The sequence below is a fragment of the Poecilia reticulata genome, chromosome 8 (genome assembly GCF_904066995.2).
Source record: "Poecilia reticulata chromosome 8, P_reticulata-male-v2, whole genome shotgun sequence".
Lineage (NCBI taxonomy): Eukaryota > Metazoa > Chordata > Actinopteri > Cyprinodontiformes > Poeciliidae > Poecilia > Poecilia reticulata.
The window spans coordinates 6,447,341-6,472,506 of NC_088837.1; the positions used below are offsets into that span (position 1 = coordinate 6,447,341).

Below are 25,166 nucleotides of genomic sequence, written 5' to 3' on the forward strand. Positions count from 1 at the left end.
TCGTCAAAGACGGACGAGCCTGTTGACCTTTGCCTTTTTATGCCCTTTGCGCGTCTCTTTGTACAATGACTTATGTTAGGATGTTCTAGCCTCATGCAGTCTTTGAAAGCAGATGTCCGGCATATTTGAGGCCCAAGCACAGCAGGACTTCCCAAACACAATCTCTTGCCATTAACACACATTGGACGGGTTCATCTGAACAGACTGGGGAACTTCAACCTACGGTATTTCTTCCAGTGAACCAAACTGATACATTTTCATCACCATTGATGGGCAAAGCAATGCCTGTCGTTTATTTTTTGTGTGACACTTTACATCCATTCTGAGGAGTTTGTTTCCACAATGCTGGCTTGATTTTTCAAAGTTCGTGTGAGTAGGACATCACCGACTTGTTTGCGTTGCCTCATAAATCATCAGAAAGGAGCTTCTCTTTGCTGTTTTATGATGAAACCATGTTGTAAATGTGGTTGCAGATCGTTTTCTTTTTCCCCCCCAACATGAACTTGCATTAGGTCAATAGGTGATGAAATCACTGTGTTAGATGTCATAACCTGTTGAAATGAAGACTATAGCAAGAGAGCGTAACGGCAGACTTCAGCAAGAACAGGGGAAAAAAGTTATTAATACACAAAAAGTGAGGCCTAAAACTGGAGACGCTGGAGACAAAGATGCAGCATGGCGTGTAGCGACAGGAGGCAAAACTACTTTCCTCGCAGCGCTCTGGAGTGGACACTCGTGATGCTCACCAGGCCACAGAAAGAGGGAGAAAGACAGAAGGAGAGAGGAAGAAAGTGGGTTACCACAGTGGGTCATGGCTGCTGGAAATAGCCGGTTCAGTGCCTCTCGCTACCTGCCTAACTCCCTTCAGTTCTCCTGCACAGGTGGTATATTTAGATCCAAATTTCATAGCCTTAAAGCATTGGGGTAAAGTGGGACGAGATTGTCTCCCTGAGTTAATAAGGTGTGTGTGTGTGAGACTGTGTGAGTCAAAGCTCTGCTGTGCGCTTCAACGGCGTGCACTTCCGTGTGAGTCATAAAGGGAAAAAGAGAAAGAGACGTGAGCGAAGCTTTGTTCGTCTACCTGTGAAGTGGACCTTTTCAGGCAGGGGAAAATGTGGCACGTCTGCCTTGCAGATTATCTGCCATTCCGCTGTTTGTGTGCGTTTGTAAGTTCTCAGTCATATTTACTCAGAGAGTATGCAAGTACGGATCTAAATGTGCATCGGAGAATGCGCGAACATCTCCCTGGGAAGGCAAACGAGTGGATCCAGCAGTGTGCTCACTTCCCCTCTCACCATTCGCTCTCTCCATCTCCCTCCTACGACTTGTTCTCTCCGTGTTATGAAAGTGACCCATGTGGGTGTTATTGAGAATGATTGAGTGAGGATCTGCGTGCGTTTGTGTGTCTCGGTTTGTGTGCGCGTGTTGACCAGTGTCTTCTGCGACTCTCTCAGCAAGGCGAAATTCAAAGTGTATTGTCTCTAATATTAGGGGTTTGGAGCATGAGTCAGTGCAGCTCATGAAAACACATTCTGGCTTCCACAACAAAGTCAGGAAAAAGTGTGGGGCCTCTCAAAGCATTTGATGATTTCCTTTATTTTAATTTGTTTTTCATCTTTTGAAATCTGACGAGAGGTAAAAGCATCGAGAGATCTGCTCAGCATCTCTGTCAGTCTGTAAATCAGCCCATTGACAGTTTGACACATACTCTTGTTTTGGCAGCGTTGGAAGAGAAGGTAGACAGAAATAGGTTGTCAACAACACCATAAAACTTATTTATTAATAACAAATCTGAAAGTCTTTACCCAGCGATTCGGAGATTCTTAGAAAGCATGTCATGAAGGAATTTATTGTTGAATTTCCCTAAACTGTAAATCAGGGGTCCCCAAACCTTTTCCTGTGAGGGCCACATAACTTTATCCTTTTCTGGTGGGGGGCCGGAGTCAGTTTGTAACAGAAAAAGTGTGACAATTGCCTAAATATAAAAATATATTGTTTTCCAGAGAGTACAATCAAATAGCCTTCTCTGGGTTCTTCACAGAAAAAATCCAGAAAAGATTATAGTCCGTATTTTCCGAACTATGAGCCGCACTGGACTATAAGCCACAACCCCAAAGTTTTTTTTTTTAACCAGTAAACATACACATATAAGCCGCAGATATCTCTGCCGCTCCAGGTTTTCCACAACAATGCAGCAGCAGAGGGGGCGGACACCCAACATTTGAGTAATAGCAGGTCAATTGAATATCACATGTATTACGGTTGAAAAAGAAAAAGATGCAAATTTTAGACTGATTACGGTAGTTTCCGAACGGTAACTGTAACAGTAAAAGTTATGATCCTTCGTGTCTGCTACTAGCCTGTGCTAAATCAGCGGCCCCAACCTGTTTATTACCGCGGACCGGTCAAGACTTGGAAATTATGTTGCGGCCCGGGGGGGAGAGGGGAGGAGGGGATGAACAGTCAGATAAGGCTTCTGCATGTTGGTGTTCCCACTAAATACTGAATATACCCAATTTGGGTTGTCTTGGCCCTTTTATCGCAGCCTGTAGGGTTTTCCCTGACTTGGAACGAGAATATGACCTGTTGAATGTGACAGGTAGCCAATCAAAAAGCGCAGTGACGTAGGGGAATCCCAAACACCGGACATATCGCGCAACTGAGAGTCCGGTGGATATCGGAGATGATATGTGGAAATTTTTATTATTAAATCTAAAGGTCATTATTGTGTTTATTTCAGTTAAAAATGTTAACTATGAAAAAACATATTCACCTCCAAATCATAGTGCAGCAAATAGAGCGTCTGCTCCCGCCTCTTTTATCTACCGCCTTTTCTTTTTGTTACATCTTTTATGTCTTAAAATGCCTCCACAAACTATCACTACTGCTTCTACATCGTCATCCGTGTTTGGTTATTCTAAGTTTCCGCTATGTTGGGGGTTTTACTGAATTATCCTCTGGAATTGCGATGTTCGTGACTGGAATCGGTTCGTGCTGCTCCTGCCTTGGAGACACGAACCGATCGAACCTGTTGTACTTTTATCAGCTCTGTGGTCACAGAGGTTTGGAGAATCGGCCGACATTCTTAAAACTTTCCGTCTAAACCAGACTTGAGACTCACAAGCTCTACTCCTCTCCTCTCAACCACTGCCCAAACGCTCTGACTCTGGTCGCTATGGTAATGTTTATATATCCCTTCAAAATAACAGAAGCACCACAAAAACGAACATTTTACTTTCGTGAAAATTTTAACTCAGGATAATGACTAACGGGAGCCCTGAGCTTGTTTCTCTGCAACGAGACGGTCCCATCTGGGAGTGACGAGAGACAATAACACCCGAGGTGTTGCTGATATCCACAGCCTGCTTGGTCTCTACGTGGCGAAGCAGCTTGAAGCTTCATTGCCTCATTAGCAGCCGGTCGCTGTATGTTACGTAGTGCGGCTTGTAATGTGGGACTCACCTACCGGTTCGGGATAAATCCATTCTGCTGTCTCTTCCCTGGGCCTTTTCCCCTTTGCAAAGAAACTTTCCAAAGACATCTGATCTGTTTCTTACTCATTTTGCTGCTTGTGGGCTCAATGTTGGCACGCAAGAAACCAGACTTCCAATGATTCACTTCCTGCTAAAGAGCCCCCTGGTGGTTGAAGAAAAATCCACATATAAACGGCTTATAGTCCGGAAAATATGGTAAATGAAAAAAAATCTGAAGGCTCTCTGGTATTGTTCAGGGGGCCGGACCAAATGTGGAGGTGGGCTGTAGTTTGGGGACCCCTGCTGTAAAGTGTCAAAATTAGACAATAAGAATAAAGTATATAATAATATTTCACAAATGTTTCTTGGCAATACGAAGAAAAAAAACACACACACTACATCATTTTTGTAGGCGTTAACAAGAATGTGGCAATGCTCTGGCTGGATATTACTCCACTTTTCTTGGCAGTTTATATAAAAAGGTTTAAGATCTGGACCATTTCAGAATCACGATCTAAAGGAGCTTCATTCGTTCTTTAGCCATCAGACTCAAACTGTCTAAAGCTTTGGCTCAGTCCACCTTTATTTTACCATAAGCGCTGTGGCTGCAGGTTCTGAGTTGTTTTGGTCCATTTTAATTGCAAGGTGAGTATATAATTGCTTTAGTTTTGTACATGGATGTTCCACATGTGAACTGAATTAAAAGAATGTGGCATCTGTGTGACGTGCTTGCTACTCAGCTAGCTGCCTAGCTAGCTAGCTGAGTAGCTAGCTAGCTGAGTAGCTATCTACAATCTATGTAGCTAGATAGCTAGCAGCTACATAGTTAGATAACTACATAGCTATCTATCTAGACAGTTACATATCTAGCTACCTAGATAAATAGATAACTACATATCTAGCTTATTGAAATGGTAACTAGTTAGCTACACTAATAGGTAGATAAATAGATAATAGAGAGAGAGAAATTCCTCGAGTCTTCTTTAATCTTTTATAAATGTTTTTGTCTGTGTGTGTCTGTGAGTTAGAGAGGTTCTTGAACGCAGCTCTTTGTCTTCCTAATGACCTCTCCTCTGTGGGACAAGACGCATTACCGTGCTTTTAGCCTGGCTGACGGGGTTTATTTCAGGTGACCACATTTACAGCTCGGTACCCACTAAAGACGCTGGCAGGATGACAATAATGGCTCTATGTGAGACATTAAATGGGTCGGTTTTAATGTAAATTGAATAGAAATAGTCCTAATCGGGTGGGGGTAGATGCATGATGTCCGTGACTTGTGAAGGTCTTTTGTGTAAACGTTCAGACATTGAGCCACTCAGCATGTTTCCAACGGATGACCTTTAGGGTACAATCGATTGGCTTACCGCTTCCCTCATTAACAAAACGTCAAGATCAGTCAACAGAAACACAGTTGGCACCTACAGACTTACTGACAGTAACCTTGACATGGAACCAATAGTCATTAGAAACGTTGTCAACACCAAAGCAATTGGTTTTGGCAGACTGAAAACCAGATGATGTAAAACACATATGAGGTAGTTTGGCAAGAGCCAAGGTTTTTGATCCAAAAACCCCAAAATCTGAATGGAACTATAAACATAGCTATAACATTTTAAATAAGGGATAGGCTCTGTTCAGGTAGTTAATGAAGTAGTGTATTTTTCTCTTTAATTCCTAAAGAGTAAGGGAAGTTAATCCAGTACTGTCAAGTAGTGGAGACTGAAACATTTTTAAAGACAGAAAGGTCACTTTAACACTTGCCAGCAGAATAAAAGTACAATTCTTCTACATGTTCTCTGCCTAAGAAGTGACATTTGAAGACCTTTTTTTTAAATACTTGGCAGGAATAAACTTTGGATTGGACTGGAAATTATTCACATACTGGGCATAGAGGTTTGGTATTAGGTCAATTACAGATCAAAAATATATAGAGATTAATTTAGTCTTGACAGAAACCCAACCAAACATAGAGCAATTGCTTAAACATAAATTTAAAGGAGAGTTGCAGAAATGCATTAAATCAAGGGCACTAATGGAAAACAGCTGAAGTTTGGACTCAAATGACGACTACATCCCCCTCCCTCTGCATCATTTGTTGTTTTTGCAATTATTTACTGACTAAAATTGACTTCAGATCTCTGTGTACCGAAGTCTGTTTGGTAATGGAGCATTTTCTGTGCTGACCTCAAACATTTCATAGCTCTCCTCCTGTCTTCACTTGACACGGAGCCAAACACAGCACAGCAGCACACACTCTGACCGCACCAGTTCTCACAACGCCATAAAACCTCAGTAACGTTATTAACAGTGTCACAAACAGTGAATTAGGTGCAATCTTCATTCACAAGTTTCGCACGACAAATGATAAATGACATGGCGGTACGGTTTTCAGGGATATGGCAGAGTTGAATTTGTTGACCTGTGAAATCTGTCGGATCTGCGCTGTTTAAACACTGGAAGTGGAAAGCCAGAGCAACAACAAGCAGAGTAAACAGAAATAAGCGATGGGGAGGGGGGGTCATAAAATTTATACTCTTCCCCTCACCTCTCCCACCATGCCGTTCCAGGTCCCGTTGATCTTTTTGCCATGCTTCCCGTTCGTGACCAGGTACAGGTCGTACGTAAACTTGACCGACTTGGCGATCTTCTTCAGGATGTCGATGCAGAAGCCCTTACAGCAACGCTTGATGTAGATCCCCGCCTCCTTGGTCTGATTGCTGCATAAACAGAGAGATAAACAATGTTTAATCCAAAAACGTGCATCTGTCTGAATTGGTGATTTCAGTCGTGAATGCTGTTTAGCGTTTCTGGCTTTGTCGTTCTCACACTGTCCAAGTGTGAAATTATTTTACCTCCGGCGCTGTAAAGCAACCGTGAGAAACCTCCATAATTGACTTGGCTGCCAGTTTTTGTGTTTTTTTGTTATTTATTGTGGATGTGGTTTTTGCTACGGTCAGTTTCAGCTACTGTGACAGATGGGTTGGAGAAGAAGAAGAAAAAAAACAAAAAAAAACCCCAACAATTCGTAGCAACATGTGTGAAGATAAATATGTCACACTTTGTTAATCTCGACTCTGTTAAACATGATTTGGTCCATGTTGGATCACAGACTCACAGCATTTTGATCTGCTTTCTGCAGGGGACGGTATTCCTCATGCAGGTCCCACTCAGCGGGTCCACGTCTTCCACGATGACGAACGGGGCCTCTTCCAGCGTCACGATGGACAGGTGGTCATCCTCCCTGGTCGCCGCCCCTCCATACAGCTCGTAGCGAGGCCACACGTGGTACTTCATGGACAAGGAGCCGTTCTCCCATTTACCCACCTGCAGAGACATGCAGAAAACAAACTCAACAGTGTTTCACCTTCAAGACATTCGTTTTTCTCACATGGAGTGCCATCCAAAGGCATTCATGCCCCTTAAAGGCGAAGTATTATGTATACTCCAGGCACATTGTGCTATTTTGCAGCACATTTAACTCACTATGTTACCTTCAGTTATTATAAAATTACTACATACATCAAACATAGCTTAAAAAAATTTAATTTGCAGTTTAGCACTTTGATATTGGGCCTCTGTCTCTTTAAGAAGCTCCTGCTTTATCTGAAACTCCGCCTTCAGGAAGTCCTATCAGCAACTTTCCTCTATTAACCCTTTAACAAAGTTTTTACCACCATTTCACTGAGAAGTAGCTCACATAATGACCTCAGTAGACTCTCAGAAAAGGCAGTGTTTGGTTACATCGCTTTTTTTCTGCATGGAATGGTTGCCACGGGAGATTAAAGGATTTCTCAAACATGCACGAAAGATTTGTCACTTTTTAGGTGATTTTTGGGTGGCTAATGAGAGTACTGGACGCTCAATGCTGTTAAAGTAAAGGAGATGAAAACAAGTACAAGAAAACGATTTCAAAAAATTTTATTTAGTCAAAAACCCAAGTATCGTTTTCAGTTACGCTCTGCTTTATGTTGGCCTATAACGATTATGGCTCTGCTCAGATGAAATGAAACATTTATTCTTTTATTATTGTTGTTTTATATTTTTTTTTAGTGTTCCCCCCTCCCCCCCACTGGCTCCGCTGTGGACGATTGTCCTTATAAGCATTCAACGCCTCACCTGGCAGGAATCAAAGTTAAAAATGAAATCAGATCGCATTTCACACTACAGTAGCTTCAGTCCATAAAAAAATAACGGCTGCTCTGGAGCTACAAACAGTTCTGAGGCATATCATCAAAGAGGAATATGGAGTATGCATGCCTTACAGCAAAAACATCTTCACCCAGTTGGGATTTTAAAGTCTCATGTTGAGCGTCCTGCATTTTATTGCAGGTGGGCCATCTGCCCGTGTAATACACAGGTTATATCGGGTGAAAAGAATCTAAAGAATGATACTTCATCCTTACTGAAAGTTGGCAAAAGAGAGACGAGACAACACAACTTTTTTCGGTTTCTTAGCCCAGCAGCTTAGACAAACAATGTGGTGCGTCTGGTTGCCTCGCGGAGTCGGGTCAGATTCTCCTGCTGAATAATCGACACAACTGACCAAACGGAACAATGGACCGTATCTGATTCAAGCAGGCGAAGTGAAGAGGCCAAATCAATGAAAAGGAGACAAAGATGGCGGGTTAAGCCGGGGAAATGATAACCGGATCACCACAACGGTCACAAACGGAACAAAAGGAAGGAAGAAAACGAAGATAATGAAAAGTAAAAAAAAAAAAAAAGTAACTCAAAGACAATGAAGTAAACGTGTCCACAGAACCCACAGGCATTCAAGTTGCAAATGAAATTCTGAAAATTATTATGCGGAAGCGCGGGTGCATGTCAAAAATTAGAATATCATCAAAAAGTTAATTCAGTTCAGTCATTCAATTAAAGAAGTGAAACTCATATTTTGTAAAGATTCATTACACACACATTAACTTACACAATAACCCACAAAGGAAGAATTTTAATGTAAAAATGCCTGCATTAAAATCTGATTGCAACATGTCTAGTATAAGTTGATTTAACAGTGACCTTCAGGTAATCAGCACTATTGGGTTTGGTGTCTCTCATCTCGGTCCTGACAGGGCCTGATGGATTCTGTGTGGGGTTCGGGTCCGAGCATTTTGTTAACCCATCAGTCACGGCGATGGCGTGGCCATTAAAGCAGGCGTTGGTGTCTTTGTGGGTATGGGCAGATGCCAAGTCCTGCTGGAAAATTTATTCAGCATCACCATTAAGCTTGTCAGAAGAGAGAAACACGAGTCCTTTGGATTATGGACCAAATTAATCGCAGCAAAGAAACACCAGCAAATGACAAGTTTGCTGACATCGTCACTGGGTGAGTTTACATTGATCATAAAATTATGTAAATTGAAAGTACGAAAAGAAATCTGCTTATAACGGAAACAAGCCAATTTGGAAAAAACCCACAAGTTTTACGCTGAAATGTTGTTGCACTAGATTGTGGTGATTTTTCAGTTATATCAAAAAAGATTTTGTAAAAATTTTGTAAAACTGCAATAAAAAAACTTTTTTCACATCACATGAGTCACATTGTCAACAATAGGATGTTAATACTGGTGAAAACGACAAAGAAGATAACAGGAAGTAGTAGGAGGATGATCATTTGTTTGTTTTTTCAGACAAAGTGCAGCTGAGCTCTCACAGCACCGCAGTTTATAAAACTCTTCTGTAAAATCATTGACTACAATTTACCCAAATCGCTGCAACGGTCGAATTAGACACCGACGTCTCTTCTGATTGGTTGACAGATGAGCGCTAGCGCCACGACTGAGTTATGAATAAATGTCATGTAACTGTTTACATCTGTCGCTGCCATGATTTTTAATGACTTATCGTGTGAAGAAGCGTATTTACATGGGATTTTAGTTTAATTTCTTATTTAATGGAAACACCACAAGTGTCACAAAAATGCAGACAAGGATTTTAAAGGAAACAGCTGTGCACTGTGGAAACTTCACGCTGGACGTCAAGCAGCTTGTTCCAACGCACTTTTTACTTCCTCTCGACTCAATACCTACATTTTGATCTGAAAACTATAACAAACTCATCGAGATGCTCCTGTCATTGAGTGATTGCGCTCGCATCCAAACATGTTGCGTAAATGCGTTGTTTAAATATGGAGAGGAGAAGAGAGGAGCAGGAGAGGGAGGGGTGGGACTGGGACTGGTGGTAGAAAATGAGAACAAGGTTAACCAGAAGGACGAGGCTGATACAGAGGATCAGGCAGAATTTAGATCGCAAGAAAAAAACTAAACAAAAAAAACAGGAAGATTTAAAGAAAACAAGCTATAAAAACAGATATTTCTGCTGAATAAAAAGTGGAATCTGAAGTAAATGAGGGCGGTAAGAGAGTTCACATGGAACTCATTCAAATGCAAAATGCTGGATCTTGAGTAGAAGAGTGTCCAGCTGTACGTCTGGAGGGCCCTCCAGCCCCTGGAGCTCTACTCCACCGAACAAGCATCACCAATTAGTCAATTTCCCCCCCCCAATGCCACTCTGGAAAAAAAAAAAAAAAAAACTACCTGGACGTGCCAGTCCCCTTTCATCAAGGGGAACAGAAGGGGAATGAAGTAGAAACGGATCAGACAATTCGCCACAGCTTAATTGCAAGAGCGGGGAACTGTGGTCAAGTGTGTAAAGTCCAGTTTGCACACTCATTAAATATGGAAATGTGTTCAAACACATCGCTCTCTCCTGGGGGGGAGGATAAAACACAAACCTGGCAACACGGCCTGGAAAGGATGAGGCAGAGGCTGTGTATCCCCGGAGCACAACGCAGCTCCTTTTTTTTCTGTCTGGACCGAAACAGTGTGAGAAACGACAGAAGAAAGACAGGACGGACGGGAAGCGGACGTTACCGCACCACTTTGCAGAGGCGGCGGAGGAAAGAAGGAGCCGGAGGTTGTCGGAGACGGGAGGGGTGGGGGGAGCCGAGAAAATTTGGAAATCAAGTTGGGAATTAAACATGAGCGATAAAGCGGGGAGGTTGAGGTGGAGGAGAAAGAAGAGGGAGACCAGAGGGGAACGACTCACCTTGTTCTCTGATCAGAGGACAGAATATAGATTAGAGAGGCAGAAGACGGAGAGATGTACAGAGAATAGAAAGCAGTGGGGGAGAGAGGGAGAGAAAGAGAGAGAGGTGAGGGAGTCAGACGGCGCGGGATCATCTCGAACACAGATGCGTGCTGACTCGGCAGGTGGCGGCCGGCGACAGGTTCATTTTGGGTGGCTGAATTATCGATGCCATATGCACACCGCTGGCTTCTCCGCTCCGTCGCTTTTTATTCTGTTTATTATCATATCATAAAACGGATTTTTAAGGCCGGGTTTTGTTCAAAACAAGCTGAATCAGCGCACAAAGTTTACCTGAAGTTTTTTTTTTTCCCTTACTACTAATAGTATCCCACTTCTTCAGTTCAAAGGCCTCCATGCTTATGAACAGTAGATGTTCTGTTTAGTCCGCTTTCTCTTGTATCTATAGTTGCTGCTGTGCTAAAGTGAGGGTGAGGGGGATATCTATAATAGCTGGAGAGGCGGGTGGTGCACTCCGGACGGACTGCCAGTCAATCACAGGGTCGACTTGAAAAGACAGGCAATTATCGGCAGGCACATCCACACCTACGGGAATTCTGAAGTCAGCAATTAAGCCTAACCTGCGAGTCTTTGTGCTGTGGGAGGAAAATGGAGTCTGCAGAGATAACCCACGCACACTCGGGGAAATTATGCACGCTTCGCACAGAAGTACCACACAGCGAGCCTGCAGGTTCTAACCCTGAGGATGCAGAACATATGTTGTGGAGCCGAGGCTCAGAGTCTTCATGAATGGACTGAAGTTCAGCAGACAGGAATGTTGTTGTTTTTCATGCTCATAAAAAGATTTCGAGTCGACATTCCAGACTTTTTCCAACTGTTTATGAAGCGCATCCAAAAAAACGGAGCTTCGCTGTAACATACAGTGGAATCTGATTGGATACGCAGATGTACAACTACTATATCTGTGTAGTTTATGTCCAAGTTTACAGTTTCACATTTAACTGTTTCATGTTTTGTCATGTTAGACCCATTTAGTTTTTTTTTCTCCATTTTTTAAAAAATAGATTTGATAAAGCAACGTAATGTAGTTCACGATCATAAAGTGCAAAGATAAATGATGCAACACTATCGGTTTTTACAAAGAAAAATCTAAAGAGTATGTTGGAGATTTATTTTCAGAACTATCTTTCATAATGCAGTTCTACCCACCATGACTCATCAATTTTCAAGTATTGATACTGATTCTGAACCAGATTCTGGTCAATACTTTGTATTTTATTTTTTTCAAATAAATTTCAGAAACGTATGTCGTGGATTTGTAATCCACCACCTTTTCCAGCAGGAGACACTCGGTGCAACCAATCGCCTTCAAAAGTCACTTACTTCACTGCAGGAACATGAGCTGTGTGGATGAGTGAGAGGAATAAACCAACCGTAGAGAGAAAACATTAAAACGTTTGCCAGAGGGCAATGCCATGGTAACACACGGTGGTTGTGGCGTTATGCTGTGGGTAAGCTTTTCTTCAGCACTGGTTAGAGTCATAAATAGTTCAAATAGAGGCATATTTGTGTGTTAGGATGGCCCAGTCAAAGTCCAAACCTAAATCCACTTGAGGATCTGCATTGAAACTTAAGTACTGTCAGTATTAACTTTGAACTGTTAGGGAGTGATACAGGAAAATGTACAAGGAGCCAGAAGGGTCAAAAATAAATTCAGCGCTAATTCATTAATTAAATGCACCATGAAATAAATGTTTATATAATTTATTTAATAGACAATTGATTGCAATGACTGCGACAGACTGGCGACCCACCCATCCAGGGTGTACCCTGCCTCTCGCCCGAAATGTTCGCTGTAGATGGACACCAAACTTGTAACAGCAGGTGATGATGGCGGATTGGATAAAGTCGAATTTGGCTCAAAGAATCAGGCTGAACTAGTGGAGTTCACCAGATCAGTGGTAGAACCGCCCATAACTCTCAACTTTGACGGCCAAGTTTGACTGATAAACTTATTCATGATTTATGTTTAATTTTGTCCCTTTTGGCCATCCGTAGACATGTTGCTGCTGTAATTGTAGCAACAGCCTACTCTTCAATGTATGAATAAACACACATTTAACATTTTGTTTTTGTTTTTTGAAATGTCACAACATCTGGCATTTTCTTAGCACTTTGTAACTGAGCTGGTGTATCACATAAAATATCAATTATAATTTTAACAATAGTATTGACATGAAACTGGATGTTAGGTAATTGATTTCCAAAGTGATTTGAATCATTTCCAGAACTCCTTTCTAAGGGCAAATGTCAGAAAAAAATAAAAATAAAGTCACCTAAAAGTGACGTGAACAACTGGATTTCACAGGTTGTAGCATACAAAAAGTATAGCATGTATCGTTTACAACCTGATTCTGCTTCTTCAAAATAAAGTGACACTATTTCATAATAAAACAAAGTTAGTTAAACTAAACATACTAGCACCATAAACAGCAGCATTAAACTGTTGAATATTTACTTCTAGATCAGCAGTCTCTGCACATCTGAAGTCAGAGGCTTCTGCTGAATTGAATGGCCCAAAGGCACCTTCACCGAGTTGATGATATCTAATCAGAGCAGCGCTTCAGAAGCCTAACGCCGTTTAAATGCTTAAACAGTAAAAATCCCACAATAGGTCCGGAGGGAGACGGATACCTAGACCTTCCCCTCAATCCGCCTGTTGGGTGAGCCAACAATTAGCTTCGTGTGTAAAAAAAGAAGCATGGAGCAGGTACAGCTTTTCCTCCAGACATCTGAAAACTGAGTCACAAGCAGACAACCAGACGCTGCCACGTCTCGCTCCGTCTTACCCGGTCCCACTGTCTCTCTTTGTTGAGCAGAATAATGACAAGCTTGGGGTGCATCTGGTACCCATCCTCGCTGAACGACAGATTGCGCCCCTCAAATGTCACATTCATCAGGTACCTGCAGAGAGAAACAAGGAGGAGAGGGACAGAGTATCACTTGCTGAAAAACATTGTTGTCGGCACCAATTTACATATGTCCTACATTTGCAATAGATGTCTAAGTATATCGTGTTGAATGGTGTGGTTGCTTTTAAACAGTGAAGAGACTTTTTTTTTTGACATCTTATACATCTTTGCTCAAAAACGTAACACTTAGACAATGTCAAACAATATTCTTCTCATTTTTATTTCTCTTTCAATTCCAAAATTCTACAAAATGTGTATTCTAGATTCATGGTCACTGTTCTCTCAATTATCTATAAGAACAGTTCCAATCTGATAATCAATGACTTCACACAACTGAAACGCCTTAAAAGTTACCAATCATCTCTTCAAGGTTGCAAAATCCTGGACTCTTTACTGCCCTTGTCTCATTTACAAAATCACACACTATTAAAAAAAACAAAACTTGAGGTGGCTTTTTGGCCTAATCAAAAATAGATTTATTTCACAAAACTGCAATGGAAACACTTTTTTCGCATCATGATCAGCAACTGGACGTTACTACCAGCGGAAACCAGTAGTCGCAGGAAGTAGGCGACAGGAAGTGGTTGGAGGATGACGGCGCGGCTTGTTTTTTAATGACTTATCGAGCGAAAAGAACTCATTCATGTGTAATTATAATCTGCGTTTCTTATTTAATGGAAACACGGCAACTGCAAAACTGTGTTTTTTCAACATTAGCAATGGAAACTCAGCTACTGTCCTCTTTTACTCTGCCGTGAGAAAGTGCTGCTTGACAGACTTGGCCACCAGGTCAGGACTGCACATGTGCAGAAACAATAATCATCCCCAGTCGCAACCAACCATTTCTGAGTCACTATATTTAGCAACTCAGAAATAAACTAAAAACAAAATTGGAATCATTGCAACCCCTTTTCTCATACCAAAGTGGCTAATTTACAGCATACAAGAATCTAAATACCTGCATAGGTTATGCCAAAGAGGAATTATTCTAGAAATATTTTCAAGATGATAATGGTCCCCAAATACACCAATCAGTGAAAAGCATCTTGATTCCAGACCAATTGGAGTAAAATTATGGAGTTAGCCAGGCCAATAAAAACCCAATGATGATAATGAAAACAGAAGAATGACCAGTTTGATACAGAAGAACAGGAAACTAGTACTGACCAAATTAGGGTGTCCAAATACTGCCCAGGGAGTCATTCGTGCTGTTGTTGTTGTGTGACTTTTTAGACAGTTTAAAGATGTCTCCTTGATTTTCATTCTACTATTACCCTTACAGTGCGACTCCTAGGAATTCCTACAGGTAGAAAAAGAGCGCAGTGCAATGAACGCCATTATTTTACGGACGCTGCATCCTATACTCGTCGTTTAAAGCAACACAGCGGCGATTTCAACACGGCAAACATTTACCGACAGGGCCGGTGGAAGACAAAGCAGCTCGCATTTTGGCGTGTGCACATCTGGGTTTGTAAGGGAAAATAAGAAAACCTTATTGCTTCTGCCAAACCAGATCGTTTGATCCGTCTGTGAGTGAACGCTGCGCCTTGCTCGCAGCCTCGCGGTGGTTACGGTTGCCGTGTGTGTAGGAGTGTGTGCAGAGAAAACCAAGAATTTTCACGTCAGGTGAAATCATCTCTTTCACACACACACACACACACACACGCACGCACGCACACGCACACACACGCACACACACACGCACGCACGCAAAACATCTTAACCCTTTCAATCTCTCACTCTGCCATCTCCTCCTCACTTTCCCTGTGACTGTTTCCATGGTAACCTTGCATCAAAACCATGCACAAGATGCATATGATAATATTTGAAAAAAAAGATAAGAGTAAAACGAGTGGACGTGACTGTAAAGTGATTATTTGTAATGCTAATCGGTCCATCTGTAGCTCGGTGTCTCGTACAATGTATCTCTGTAATTCGACTTCCTGTATTAAATATTGATATTTTCCAATGGGCTCTTATGATCCGAATCTTCCCATCTCATGCAGCCCCATGTGTCCGGCTAAGAGCCCCGTCCTGTAGAGTCCTGGCACCGGTACAAAGTGCACAGAATCTGTTGCATAAATCATAAGCCATTTACGAAATGACTCGACGCCACGGCAGCTTTAATCTTTACAGGGGGAAAAAAAAGGAGAAAAAGAATCAAGCGAAACACTGTGATTCAGGCCTTACATTTAAGCTTGTGTCTGTGTGTGTGTGTATGTACATTTCTGATAGCAGCGAAACACAAGCATAAGTGTGTTGCCACGGCACCCACAACCACTGTGATTCCTGAGCCAATATGTGGCCGTTGCTGTGGCAACGGTAATCTCACAGAGGGTGGGAATGAGACTAAGTGAGAGGTGGGATAGAAAGAGGAAGTGGAAGGGCGCTTACTACTGGAACACACTAGAGGTGGGACATATGGGCTCAAAGTTTTACTATGATATTCTGTTGTTCCATTGTGAAACCATAAAAGTGACAATAAGAACTATTTATTAGGTCTTTTTTTAGGTAACTGTGTGGTTGTGACGGCAGCATGGCCCCACAAACACACATATTTCTCTTGAAAAACATTCCCCTTTGCTTCTTTAGGACACCAGTCGCATAAAGACGTGTGATTTGTGTCACTAAACTGCCCAGTGACTGCATTTAATCAGATTTTCAACTTTATTGACTTTTATTAATACTTTCATTGAACAAACGGAGAAAATCCTGAAAATGCGGACACGTTCGGGGGATTTTAATTCATCATGGCAAAAACATTATTATGATCAATTTACTATAATAAATAATAAACGCACCTTATGGTCCAGGCCCGTCATGAAAAAGTTTTTCTGGACGATAAATCGACCCAGAAATTAAACAATAACATCGTTGTTTTCAGACCATTTTCAAGTAATGTAAAGGTAATGGCATAACAACACATCAAGATCAATAAACTTTCAATCCTAATGAGCATTTATCACTGGAACTGGAAGACATTTAAGTATGAAAAAAAAATAAAAGCAACAAAAACAACAAAGAAAATGAATTCAAAACAAGGAGCTACTTCAGATCAATGACTGAAGACTTTGGTAGAAAGAGAGATAGAAAAGAGGAAAACAATCAATCATACAAACCATTGAGTTTGTTTTAATTTATCATGTGATTAATTGATCTGTTTATAGCGACAGGCCTGTGTGGCCACAGACTTCACAGTAAACACGACCTGAACGGAGGGACTGAAACAAAGCCGGACCTCGACAGTCTGTCAACTTCACCACAAGAAACGCAGAACGAAAAGTCCAGCGAAAGCATTCCTACCGCCTCCTTTAGTCTGAGCTACGAGCTCGCTGCCCATCCTGAGTTCACGCTGTGCGTAAATAAGACAATAAGAGGAAGCCACACGTCCTCCCACCAACGAGACCTCGTGTTTTCAGACACGTTGAGCCCGTCGGCTCTCCTTCCGGGCCAGCAGAGAGCGCGTCCAAGCTGTGCTGTCCCCACCTGGCTCACCCAAAACCCACGACAATTCATCCCAATAAATTCTTGAGCAAAGCTCGCAAAAAAAACGACAAGAACTCGTCGGACAATGCGAGCGACGCAAATGTTTCCCGTGCTCGCCGCGTGGGCCTGACACAGATAGGTTTCAGCACATGTTCTGCCGTGAATAATGGAGGAGTCGCATGAAATATTGATAAGTCAGTTTTAATAAATTAACCGCGGCATCAATTAGTCATGAATTACACTCCTTAGCAATTATTGTAGTATCGGATTTGCAAAGAGGGGAAAAAAAAAAAATCAGACGTGAGGGGTGATAAAATGACCCATATGGTGTTGTGGCATATTGTGGCTGTGCAGCGTACACACACACGCACACACACACACACACACACACACACGGGGTGTACAGTGCGAATGGGAGAAGAGGTGCGAAGTTGTTTCGTGTGTAAACGGGGTTGTACTCTCATGTGTGCATTCAGACTAGATGCACAAACACTCTAAAAACACAAAGTTAGTTTAACTTGAGAGGATAATTCACAGTTCCTCACAAAGGCATGTTGAACTTTTCTACTTTTATGTCATGTTGCGAACAAACTTCAAAAGTACTTCTGTTAGGATTTAATGTGAGAGAGCAACAGAAAGTAGCGTGTAAATCAAAAAGGGTAAATTTAAAATGGTTTTACGAGTGAAAATCTGAAAAGTGTGGCTTGCATGTTGCACTCCTCTGTGCCAACAAGGTACTTCTGAAACCGATTTGTGTTGAACTTTCACCAGCTTTGCTCAGGCTTTTACCCATTAACTCAAGCTCAGTCCGGTTGTTATATTTGTAATAATCAGATTTTAGGACTTGATATAGAGTCTCAATTGGATCTAGATATGTGCTTTGACTGGGCAATGCTGACATATGAAAATGTCCTGCTGGAATCTGAACGTCTCTCTGCCCAGTGTTTAGCTCCACCCATCTTCCCAGCAACTCTGATCATGTTTATTGTCCTTGATAAAATTTAAAAAAAAGAAAGCTTTAACTGCATGATGCTGCCACCACCATGTTACATGTCTTGTGGCTAATTTGAAACAACAACTCTGCTACTTTTGCAAAAAGAAGAGATTTGAATCTTTGAGATTTCTGGATTCAGCTTGTTGCACTTGATTTTACTTTGGGGCTTCAGACAGAAGGAGGATGAATACAAATTCATGTCACACTTTTCAGATTTTTAGACGGCAAACACCGTAAAAACCATACATCGTTTTCCTCACATTTTAAGGTTAAACTTTTGTTTTATCACCTGAAATCCAAATAAAATGGAAGAATCTTTATTCTTGTAAGACATTAGTCATGGCTACATTTACAACCAAAAACAAAACCATACTTCTATTTTGTTTTGTTCATAATTTTAACAAGGTAGAGCCAAAAACGACAGAGCAGCTACTAGAACCGAGACAAGCGGCTTTAATTTGATTTATTTTTGGAAAATGATGCGTTGTGCTAAATTAAAATTCCTTACGGCGACAAACTACCCGAAAAGGGGACCTCTTAAACAGATTGGATTAACATCCTTGAAAAGAGGAGAGACACCTGAGGCAATGCTTGTCTTTTTAAACTCCCATTTCAGAGTATTTTGGAAAGAAACCTGCGCAACATATGCACAGGAAAACAAATGAGAAACCTTTCAAAGCTCGCAGGAGAGACAACTAAATAATGCAGCTCAGAAAAAGTAGGGCTGTGCAAGAAAATGACAATTTTTTTCTAAGACAAATGCAGCTTGTTTAAACAAAGTTTTCAAACTCTATTACGCCCTGTAAAGGAAGCTGACTAGAGGGTTTTTTTTATTGCCAATATGGACTTTCTCTCAATGCTCCATGGGAATCTAACATACTGCCTTCAAAAATCTGCTAACTAGTAAACAGAGTCCACCTGTATGTAATTTAGTCTGAGTGTAAATACAGATGTTCTGTAAAGAGTACGGAGGAACAACAAATCAAACCAGAACAGCTCCATCCCTGGAGAAAACTCTCTCAGCAAAAACGCTTGGAGACATTCATTTTGGATTTTTGCATGTCCTCTGCAATGCTCTCCGCATCTGGGATGTCTGAACCAACGGTCTGATCCAAATCGTTAACCTCTGCGTCCGGGTCCGTTATTCCTTTCAGAACAGCTGAAAAAACGTTCACAGCGGCTTTGCTCTCGTTCTTAGACAGAACCACCCCAGCCGTCTAATAAAGTTGTTCGTTTGCTGGTATATGCCATTCACAACAAATATCAAACAGCACAAATATATTTCATAAAGTATTTAAACAATTGGCTAGTATTGCCAATTGAGCCAGAAACTGGTAGAGTGCCTTCTCCAGGTCAGGGGGGTCGTCCTACCTCAAGTGGAGGAGTTTAAGTATCTGGGGATCTTGTTCACGAATGAGGGAAGAAGGGAGCGGGAGATCGACAGGCGGATTGGGGCAGCGTCTGCCGTGAAGAGGGCGCTGTACCGGTCCGTCGTGGTGAAGAGAGAGCTGAGTCAAAAAGCGAAGCTCTCGATTTACCGGTCGATCTACGTTCCCACCCTCATCTATGGTCATGAGCTTTGGGTCATGACCGAAAGAACGAGATCACGGATACAAGCGGCCGAAATGGGTATCCTCCGCAGGGTGGCTGGGCTCTCCCTTAGAGAGAGAAGCTCGGTCATCCAGGAGGGATTCAGAGTAGAGCCGCTGCTCCTCCACGTCGAGAGGAGCCAGTTGAGGTGGCTCGGGCATCTGGCAAGGATGCCTCCTAGACGCCTCCCTGGTGAGGTGTTCCGGGCACGTCCCACCGGGAGGAGGCCTCGGGGAAGACCCAGGACACGCTGGAGGGATTACGTCTCTCGGCTGGCCTGGGAACGCCTTGGGGTTCCCCCGGAGGAGCTGGAAGAAGTGGCTGGGGAGAGGGAAGTCTGGGCCTCCCTTCTGAAGCTGCTGCCCCCACGACCCGACCCCGGATAAGCGGCAGAAAATGGATGGATGGATGGATGGATGGATGGATGGATGGATGGATGGATGGATGGATGGATGGATGGATGGATGGATGGATGGATGGATGGATGGATGGATGGATGGATGGATGGATGGATGGATGGATGGATGGATGGATGGATGGATGGATGGCTAGTATTGCGATAATTATGTGAAATTAAATGAATTGGAAGAAACCGCAATAGATTTTCTATCACTTTAATATGTCTGCTATAACTAATGTATATTCACATACAAAATAGTTTCATTTACAATTTCTATATCTTCGTGTCATGTGGTAGATCTCAGCCAGCTGCTGAGAGAAAAAGTAGATCTTGGTCTCAAAACGTTTGTGGTCTCCTGAGCTATAGTTTTCCTTATCTCCGCTCTTCAGGGTTCAGCCAATCAGCAAGGGGAATGAATGCCACTCCTGCATTGGCTGCTTTACAAACACTAGGCAATACCATTTTAAGTATCATTGCAAGTAGCAAACTAATAGGGTTATTAAATAGAGTCATGTGTCAATGTCTGAAACCCTCCATAAACCCTCCTCAAAAAAGTAGTTTGTAAAATTCAGTTGGTAAAAAATTTCTGATTTTTAGGTGAGTCAAACTAAATAATAGCTGGGATTTCAAAAAATAACTCAACACATTCACCTATGATTTAACCAGGACACGTGTCGAACCAGAAAGACGCAGGTCTGAAGAGGGTCTGACAGACCGCGGTGTCCACACTTATTGATGAGTAAGAGTTTCATTATTCATGAATGGATTGCACAACAGGACTGAAAGCCAGCTGCCAGCTGTACAGTAGGTAAAACTGATCTGTTGACGTTTACATGAGAAATTACAAAAGAGGAGAAGTGTTTGACTTTTTAACATGTCTACGTAGAGGAAATGACTGAGTGAAGGACATTTAGAGACAGACAGATTTAAAGATTAAAGTACAGATACAAAAAAAAAGAGGATGGATGACAGGGGGAAAAGAAAACAAAAAAGTTTTCTTGACCTAGTTCCAATCATCCTCCTCATCCCCCCAAAAAAGAAATGCCACCTTTCAAACTCCTCCCTCTGGTCTGCTCCAAAAAACACAGCCAAATGTTCTGATCCAGACTCAGACATGAGGAAGAAAAAAAAAAGCCAAGACAAACAAACGCACAGAAAGAAAGACATCTGAGGAAACAGAGGCGCACACTCATCCCCTCATCCCTCTGCTCCGCCGGGTCAACATGCTGCCTCAGAGCGTTCTGCACCCACAAACACACACACATACATGCACGCACGCACGCACACACACACACACAGATGCTCCGCTGAAAGCTTACCGGCGGCCACGCGAGTTCAAACCCGTTCGCAGAGCTTAAAAGCACTTGACACCTTTCCAACTCCGAGCTCATCTGGAACCTGTCCACGCCTGGCAAGGTCAGGGCCGCCGTTGTCAAACTCATGATTCTCGCTGCTGTTGTGGTATTGCTCACAAGTGATTTCCGCCACCATCTTTTTCTATCTCCGCGAGCTTTCGCCTTTTGTTTCTCTTCTTCTTTGCTGCCATCTTCTCTTGTCAGGCGGGTGCTGTGGCGTTAGCTGGAATGTCACGGCGCTGGCTACGAAGGACTTCATTTACTTAGTGCAGTCATGTGTCCTTCTCTCGTAAACGCTGAGCGAGGCAGAGAGCGTGCCATCGGTGTAAGTCGACCAGATGACAAAAGCCACTCGGCAGATCGTTCTGCGTAAGACGGAAACTCACACGGGGTGAGGTTTACAAATCCGGAGCATTGATTACTCAATGAACATATTCAGTCAACAATTTTGTGATAAAAATGATGCATAATCCAAATGGGAAACGGACTATAAAGCCATGCAAGATGTTAATTTGTGACTTGAGTTTGTTATGAAAAGGCTTAAAATAAATGTAGCTTTTATTGCTGCATATGAAGCAGCATAGTCACTGAAACACTGAAGCATGCAGATATAAAAGCTAAAAAGGAGCAAATTTCTGTCAAAAAACATATTTAACATATTTACAAGAAAAAATCTGGATAACCTGATAATTTTTCACCATTAAAGGCATACATTTACAATATTAACTTAGATGTTCTTTGACAATGTGAAGTCAAAAAAGTACATGAAAAACTAATTATAAAATTAGACATTAGCGTCAAAAAATGCTCATGTCCTCTATATTAGGACTGTAGTTGTAAATTTAGGAGATAAAAGTGTCAGCGGCACATCAGTTCTCTTTTATTGTATCAGAACGACATTTCACCAGGAAGGCCTGCATGGAGTCTGCACCCAGGAAAAGAACCAGGATGTTCCAACTAGTCTCTGGAAAATATCCGGATGCATATCTGCTACATCTACCACTAAAACCTTAGAGGACCTCTGGCTCTGTTTTCAAAAATGTCTGACTTTATAATAATCTCAAATACTTTTTTGTTTTTTATTTATTTATTTATTTATTACAAATGTCTGACTTGACAATGTCAGAGAATATCAGATATTTAATATTGTACATTTACTCCATTAATCATGAAAATTAGCTTGAAGTATTAGAAAATATTCAACTTATTTTTCTACATATAGAAATTAATGTTGACATTTTTTTATGTATCAATCTGGGGTTAGAATTTTTTTTCTTTGATCTCACCTTATTACTCCATCATCTTTAAATTATTCTTTACTTATTTATGTTTCCATGGGATTTAAATACGAAGTGACAAAAATTCCCATTTCTTTTGGACGATGGACACAACTCTGAATGGGAATCACTATCTATTCTGTCACCACAAAAGATCCGCAGGATGATAAAGAAAATATTACAAACACATCTCCAGAGCTCCCAGTTGGAGAAGAAGTTTCCATAGCAACCACCATCATCTAAAGGCTGAATGAGTGTAGAGTTTGTCAAACTCTTCTTCAGACTTTGTTGTGTGAGAACCGGTGACCACAGGCCACAACACAAATCAGAATCTAGAAATATGAGACATTAAAAGAACATAACTGAGTCTAAAAACTAAATATAGAATACCAAATGTGACAAAACTAGAACTACGTCATAATCAAAATACCGAGCTAAAGTTCAAACCTTCGTCACTCTCTGCTTTATGGATTTCAGCCTTTCTGGAATAAAAAAAAAATCTGTGTGAGATTATGGTGCTTCAGCAAAAGATTAATACACATTTAGGTCTTTTTACGCATCCTTCATCAGGGAAATCATTAAATGTGACTTTCGATATGAATTCTTCTCCACAATATAAGCTGCATATTAACTGTAGAGCCAGAACCAGGTCAAACAGACGGTTCGTTTTAATTTAAAGGTTTCAATCAAACAGGAGGGTTTAAGATCTTTCCCAAACCGGAGATATCCAACAACCGTGTCTTTCTAAGATGAGTAACTAATGAGTGTGGAAAATTCATAGCACCATTAGAAAGAGACGTCCATGTGTTTTTAAAGGTGTCCTTTTATTGCTAAGCTGGAACGTTTAGCAATAAAAGTGTGAAAACAAAAATATTCAGAGCACCCTGTTTTTTTTTTTGTTGTTGTTGCATTTTGTCCCACTTTAGTGTATAATCTGTGCATGTTATGTGATAGACCAACACAAAGTAATGCATAACTGTAAAATTTGTGCTTTTCATTATCAAATAAATAGGATTAAGTCATCAAAAAAGAAAGATTTTGTGCCAGAGTGGTGCAAAAATAACGCTTTTCCCTTTACTAAAAATAAATCGCAAAAGAAAGGAGCTTCAAAAAGTCATGTGAAAAGTGAAAAGGCTGTCATTGGTTTCTTATGGTCTTTCCTTGTTTTTTAAAGTATTTCATCATTCATAGGGGCGCACTGTGGATATGTGACCGAAAAAAGGGTTTGTTGCCTAATGGCAACATGGTTCTATAGTTCAGCTAGAAGAGAAGCACCAGCTAAATGTTAAAGTGTAGGCGTCTTGTTTCATCCAGCTGACTAGCAGTGCACTGCACCAACATGACAGGAGAAATGTAGCTCGGTTGCTCTTTCCTCCATGTGGCTTTAGACTTGCTTCAACATCTAAATACATCTAAATCTAAATAAAAGGACTTTAAGCTATTAGAGTAAAATAACTGACAGTTCGAAATTCCTAAAAAGAAATGTAAGGGAACTATTTAATCACTAGTGATATTTATGCCATCGTGATGAAGAACTAAAGCAACATTGACAGAAATGTGAGAAATGTGTTACATATTTCTCACAAATACTCTGCATATCTAGTCACTCTCTCCTCATCTGCTGTCATCTCCTCATTCTGATTCTCTAAGGCTGTTCTTCACACCAGGTAGTCCAGTAGACTCTGTTGGATTGGGAACCAAAACTGGCTGCACCAAGAACCACAGAAGGAAACAACTCAACAACCTCTGAAGAAGACACTAATTACGTCAGATTTATGCAGCTGTAGGATTTATTTTTTGTCTCTGGTAAAAGACCGTGAGCCATTTCTCCCGCTAGAGCCAGACTCACGTGTTTGTTTTGGTTGAATTCACCCAGAATGCCTTGCATTATAGTCCACTCGATGTTCACATATACATTGAACCGAAAGTGAACTTTGGCGGACCACAGTTCACTTTTTTGTTCAATTCACATCTCCTCAAACGAACCAGACTTCTTCCTAGCCAAACAAAATGGACTCAGCTGTGAACTGTCCAGGAAGTGGAGCATTCTTCCAGCCAACTGAGCGCTTCATTCAGTTCAGAGCAGATAAACTCTTAGCCAATTGCTAATCTCCTGATTGAGCACTTGAAGACAAAGGTTATCACCAAACAAATTTAGTTAAGGCAGCGAGGGGCGAAGGATCTCAGTAGCACTCGCAACTGATCTAATCAGCTACACAGCTAAGTTGATTATAAAACTGCAGGTCTGAAGTGCAGACAATGGCCGGGGAGGAGCAGAGCAGTGCAGATGAGAGGAAAATCACCAGGAGGAAGGAGGAGAGTACAGGAGGTGTGAGCAACAATCCACAGAGGTGAGCGAAGAAAGCAGAACAGATGAAAACAGACATGGGGGGGAAAAAAGGACCAGAGAAGAAGAAAAGAGAAGACGGTAGGGGCGAGGCGGACAAAGGCAAACAGGAACGAGGTTAGGATAAGGTTCAACAGAGCAGGGAGCGGCGCAGGAGAGTTGAACAAAGCGGTTCAGGCACGCACAAAGAGTAGGGGTGTAATATTCCAGGGGCAGCAGCAG

At 41.7% G+C, this 25,166-nt stretch overlaps 1 protein-coding gene across 6 annotated transcripts in view; it reads right to left on the reverse strand.

Annotated features, from left to right (window-relative positions):
- grin2ba (glutamate receptor, ionotropic, N-methyl D-aspartate 2B, genome duplicate a) overlaps nt 1–25,166 on the reverse strand; it is a 178,459-nt gene that overhangs the window by 31,763 nt on the left and 121,530 nt on the right. For all 6 annotated transcript variants that reach the window (XM_008415507.3, XM_017306255.2, XM_081609718.1 and 3 more), the window contains 3 exons: nt 13,373–13,487; nt 6,592–6,800; nt 6,022–6,193 (listed from right to left, as the gene is read on the reverse strand). In XM_008415507.3, coding sequence (XP_008413729.2) covers nt 6,022–6,193; nt 6,592–6,800; nt 13,373–13,487 — 496 coding nt within the window. The remainder of the gene's footprint in view (nt 1–6,021; nt 6,194–6,591; nt 6,801–13,372; nt 13,488–25,166) is intronic.